Here is a 5,568-nt window from a genome sequence, read left to right as displayed (position 1 = left end):
AGTTTGAATGGCAGATTAGACTTTGGATTGATGCTCCGTTATAACCCACTAGGTGGATCGTCTATGCTTCTTTATTTCTGTTTGTTGTTTTTCTTCTTTTTTTAGACCATGTGTATTCAAGCAATGTAGAAACTGGAAATAATGTATTATGTGTTTGTATCTTCTCGATGTAACAATAAGAGTCAATAAAACTTCATTTATCAAAAAATCAAACTTTTCAAGGTTTGATCATTTGTTACGAACAATCACCGACTCACCGGGGGAAGAGAATCCATACTAAGCTTTAGAAGTAAACTTTAAACAAAAAGTACAAATGTCATTACAAACTATATACATAACAAGGTACAGATTATACGAGAGACGCAGTTATTGATAAAAAAACGTAGGAGATATAATCGTGCCAAGATGGCATGTGTACCTTAAACCTTGTAGCAATAACAGCACAAGCAGTCGAGGTCCTGGACAACAGCCCAAAGGATAGTCGGCACGTGTTCACGTACGCTTCCTTTTTTTCTAAGATGTCATATTCACTTTATTTCGTTTCCTTTATTTAGTTCCCTTCCAGATTCTCTTTTTCGCTCATATTACATTTATTTTCTTTCATCTTCAACAGCTTTCTTTCGAGGAGAATCGTGAAGGAAAATGAGAGAGAATCCTGTCTTAGAGGGAATGATTTTGAGAATCCCTTCGTGACATAAACCGTAAAGAGAAACTGTTAGAACGCTAAAAGAAACAAAAATCACTTCACAATGGGAATTTGGACCTATCTAAGTTGAGCACGACGTTGCTGCAGGCATTCTACACCCTCCAAAGAGAGATGGTGAGAGAAAGAGTATCAAGACAACTGACGGGAGAGAGGCCCAACGAGTATGAGGTGAAATGAAGGAGAGGCAGTACCAAACTTTCACAACCTTAGACAAGCCTTCTAGCCTATCCTTCCTAGATAAGGGACTTGAGTTTACCAAGGAAAGAACTTGAGTTTACCATTCACGACATTTATCAGAAAATAATTGTTTTGGCTGAATTATCAAAAAATAATTGTTTACATGTATTCTCACGACAAATTTAGTAAAATGATTTTTATATCAAAAAATGATAATACTTTCATGTATGTTGGTGGCCCTCTTTTGAAAGTCGATTGCAGTGGCTCTAAAATCAGATCATTTGGATAACAAAAGGAGTAGTTTTCCTAGTAGAAATTAGGAATGTGCAGAGTTAAAATGTCCCTTCAGCATATATTTAACACTCTTTTGTTGTACCATTGGGAAAAGAAAATCCCATCTCGGTTGAAGCACACTGGCAAGCTACTAGTTTGCTAAAACAGAAGCTGAAGGGGCTGCTGCCACAAAGTTGAAGGGTTCCAACATCCAAGTTGTTCACAAAAATCGGGCCAATTCAGAAGAAATGGATAAATCAAGTGATAATTAATCAATTGATTGGTCTTGTTGAAGAAGCTGCTCTGGTTATGTCATCTAGCTCGGTCAAGCAGTCAGCACAACAGTACATTTCCTGTTTGCTCATCTGCCTTGGAAACGACAAGAGATCTAGCAAGAAAAGACAGCCACGCGTTCTTCATATTCCGGGCGACACAGTCACAGAATCGATAGCTAGCTAGTAACAGGCGAGGCATATTCGCACAGCAGGTCAGCAGCCTATCGAGAGATGGCATGGATCGACACATCAGTGTAGGCATGAATTTAGGAGCACGCATGCATGCACTCTATCGATATATATATTGACGAGACAGAGGGAGAGAGAGAAAAGTAGTACGCTCGCACTGATTGAATTCGACGTTTTGCTGTCTCTTGCGCATACATATTATATATCTGCATACATAGGAGCATTATGTATATATATGTTATGCGTGACGCGATAGCCTTGCTTAGCTCTGAACGCAAGAAACATCGATCAACCATGAGTGGATGGATGCGCAGTAGTGGCTGTCGATCATTTCCCCGTGCAGCACGCATCGACCGGACAGGTGCTGATGCGCCACTGCTGGATCCACATGGAAATTCAACCGCCAAAACTGAAACAACGGCGGCGTATTGCGTCGACGATCACATCCATTCAGTTTAATTTCCTCCTTGCTTTTGCAAAACTGCACGCGCACGCATCGGGAGGAAGTGACGATCATGTTTGTGGATGGATAGTCGACGATGTATAGACAAAGATTGCTACTAGCCAAGCTAAAAGATTGAGACATCATTGCACGCGAGCGGCATGGCCACGGATCCATATGTGTGTGTGTGCTTGCTTAATTTGATTCCCCCGAATATAGGATCGATCGGATTAATTAATTTTCCTTGCCTTTGCATGCATGCTACTCAAGTGTGTGCGGTGTGTGTGAGCGTAAGTGTGATAAACATGTTATAATTAAAGTATATATATATATATATGTTATTTTTTGAAATATATATTTTTATAAATAAAGTATATTTTTCTGATATATATATATATATACTATATATATATATATATTTACACATCTATTATAGGGTGAGTGTGTACATCTAACAGTATATAAAATGCTTTATATATATTTGGCCCGGAATGCACCCACAAAATTCTCTCCTTCTCCCTCCACACTTGCGCGCTTGCATTACCCGAAGCTCCTGCACTCAACACATGTCACCTTTTTTATTTTCCTTTTAGAGGAATGGGATTTCTTTTCTTTTTCCATAGAGAAAGGAAAACAAATACTATTTTATACTATTTCTAGTGGTTTATTACAACCCAAGCAGATTATCAGGCCATGTTGGGCCCTTATTACAAGTAAGAGTGCAATCAGGAAGCCCATCTAAAGGCCCATCTAAAGGCCCTTCCCTCCCTTACCCTTTCTGAGAGGAAAGCGAAAGCCACCTCCGTTGATTCTTTCTTGCGAACAAGCAAGGAAGAGAGAGAGGCTGCGAAGACGAGGGCATCAAGCAGCCGAATCATCTTCAGAGCAGAGCAGAGCAGAGCGGAGTCTGAGAGAGGAAGCGAGAGCCATGGATGCTTCGGCCCTCAACAACCCGCGGCTGCAGAAGCTCATTGAGGTAATCTTACGGAAAGCTCGGTATTGCTCCGCTCGATCGATGCCCTCGGCACCTGTGCTGGAAAGCTTACTGATTTAGCCTTGAATGTAGTACTAGTTTTTATTGTGCCCTGCGAATCATTAGTTCCTTCGTGGAATTCGCGTTGACTCCCTTACCCCGTCATTTAGCCGGCCTAAACAATCTAAACTAACAAATCTTATATTTAAGACTAACGAATTGATCTTATCTCTAACTAATCTAATCTGATCCCTAACATTCACATATGTATTGCTCACTCGGTTCCTGTTCACGCACATACCAGATCTAACCGGTGCTAAAACCCTAGGGGCATTCAGGAAGGTAATGACACTCGTGAGATATCCACTGTCACTTCAGTGCACGAATGCATTGTATAGGTCTTGATAACGGGGGTTCTGATGGTTGCAAAGCTGATTCAGTTGTTAAAAGGGTCTCAGATCCATTGTACAACTGCCAGCCAAGCTGCTGGTACTGGATTTTGACCGATTCCTTGTGTACATAGCCCTGACCCTAGACTGAACCATCTCCCTGAATTTTTGCGCAGCCTAAATGGCACTAGTGACTCATGATGTTTTTCCAAGAAAATGTTTCTATCTCCTAATAAAGGGGACTTCCTAACTGGTTTCTTGTAACCTTTAACGACCATGATTGTTCAAAACACAAGTTAAAATCAAGCTCATGGACCTTTAAAATAATAAATTGGTCTCATGGACCTGTAAATAGAGTTTGGCCTCATGGTGCCAGGGAAGTAGTTTAGTTTGTAAGCTAGTCGCTCAAATTTAAACACGCTTGAATCCTAAGGTGCATGTCTGATATATACAATGGAGCCGGCTTGTTACTTCCTGTGAATTTAACAGATGTGCGCGCCTATTTTGGATCTAACCAATGTTACTGCACATTATTTCACCGAGATTAATAACTTGCAGTCAGCATCTGTGATGGCAATAGCGTATAAATTTGATCTGTGAATCATGTATATATCTTTTCATGGTGAAACATGTACATAGAAGTTGCTTGGCTTCAAATAACATCAAACGCAACATGTTTACACTTACTGAATCCAATACAACGTGGAAAAAAAAATGGCAGCATTGCATGTGAAGAGAAGTTGCTTCCGTTCATTACAGAACGGGGACAAGGTTGCTTAATGGCACTGCATTTTCTTAAATGTGATGCGACCAGTCTTTTTATAGTAAAAGGTGGTAAATGTAACGTGTTGTGGTAATTTGCAAGGTTCTTTCTTTGGTGTGACATGTGCAAGAAAGTTATTAGTTTACAAACAGCATCAAAGTCTGCATTTCTGTAGCTATGCAGTCCAACCTTAGGGAAAAACTGATGGGTGGTAAGGCTGCATTACATCTAGGATGCTTCAGGGACCATTATCATGGTTTTTGATATTGAATGGGCAGAAACTGATTACTTTCTGTTGTTGTGTACTCAAGGAATTGTTTTCTTTCTGAGTTCCTTATCTCAATATTGGAGAATTAATCAGTATCTTTTGGTTCATTTTCTTTCGTGTAGCATTTACAATTAATATCCATGCCTTCGGTTTCGCTTTGAAGAAAAACAGAACACCTGTGGAGCTAAACTAGCATGGTGATTGGTTATTGTTACTTCGACAGAGAGAAATGTAGATGCAGTCACCATTATTTTTCTGTGCAGGAGGAGAGAACGAAGGCCCTCACAAACGAGCTTGTGGCGAAGCTCACTGACGTTTGTTGGGACAAATGCATCACTGGGAGCATCGGAAGCAGCTTCAGCAAGAGCGAAGCCTCGTGCCTCTCCAACTGCGCAAAACGCTTCGCCGAACTGAAGATGCTGACCATGCAAAAATTGACCAGCAGCAGTAGATAAAAACCACATAGGCCTCTCTCTACATCTAAAAATGTAGTTCCCTCTGGAGTCGATGCAGTCTAAATGGTGTACCTTTCTTCTTCTACAGCACGAGTTTTGTTATCTTTTGCTGGTATACTGTTGCCAGTGAGATTTTGCAAGATATGCCCATGGCTGAAGGTGATTTTTTTGAACGGGATGGCTGAAGGTGATTGAGATGCTATGTACAATGTTCTAGTGCCACTTTTAAGTTTCAACCTGGAAGAAAGAAGCTGAGAGAAGCAGAGGCTAAGAAAATGTGTTTTTGAGGTGTAGTTGGATTAAAATGAGTTTGAACTGCTGATTCAATAAGATTCACAAATTTTACGTTCTAGTCTGGCCACATCAACTACAACCACTGGTACCTAGATACAAATACAGGTGTCAAAATCCGACTTATATTCGAGTGTTTGATTCGGTAAATAAAATTTAAACACGTGAAATACAACTTAGAATCTGATTTATATTTAAAATGTCCGATAAAAAAATAGGCACAGATGTCCAAATACCACTTACTACAACGCTGTTTCATCAGTTTAGCAACAACCAACCATTAGACTGTTTTGAGTCGTTTCCAGCTGATTCATGCGGCGCGAATCTCAAGGTTCATCCAAGTCCAGCGGTGGAGGGTGGAAACACT

The 5,568-nt window shown here is 40.4% G+C and overlaps 1 protein-coding gene across 1 annotated transcript; it reads left to right on the top strand.

Moving 5' to 3' along the window:
- Positions 1-2,852: 2,852 nt before the first annotated feature.
- On the top strand, positions 2,853-5,083 carry LOC133899986 (mitochondrial import inner membrane translocase subunit TIM8-like). The gene is made up of 2 exons (XM_062341047.1): positions 2,853-3,038; positions 4,719-5,083. The coding sequence occupies exons 1-2, from the start codon at positions 2,991-2,993 to the stop codon at positions 4,908-4,910; spliced, it is 240 nt and encodes a 79-aa protein (XP_062197031.1). The 5' UTR covers positions 2,853-2,990; the 3' UTR covers positions 4,911-5,083.
- The last annotated feature ends 485 nt before the right edge of the window (positions 5,084-5,568 follow it).

Source organism: Phragmites australis, chromosome 19, assembly GCF_958298935.1.
Source record: "Phragmites australis chromosome 19, lpPhrAust1.1, whole genome shotgun sequence".
Lineage (NCBI taxonomy): Eukaryota > Viridiplantae > Streptophyta > Magnoliopsida > Poales > Poaceae > Phragmites > Phragmites australis.
Note: the sequence above shows the minus strand (reverse complement) of the source record. Positions and strands in the feature narration are given on the sequence as shown.

Coding starts and splice junctions, on each gene's coding strand:
- LOC133899986 (XM_062341047.1), top strand. CDS start 2,991: ATGGATGCTTCGGCCCTCAACAACCCGCGGCTGCAGAAGCTCATTGAG. Junction 3,039..4,718: donor GGCTGCAGAAGCTCATTGAG/GTAATCTTACGG, acceptor TTTTCTGTGCAG/GAGGAGAGAACGAAGGCCCT.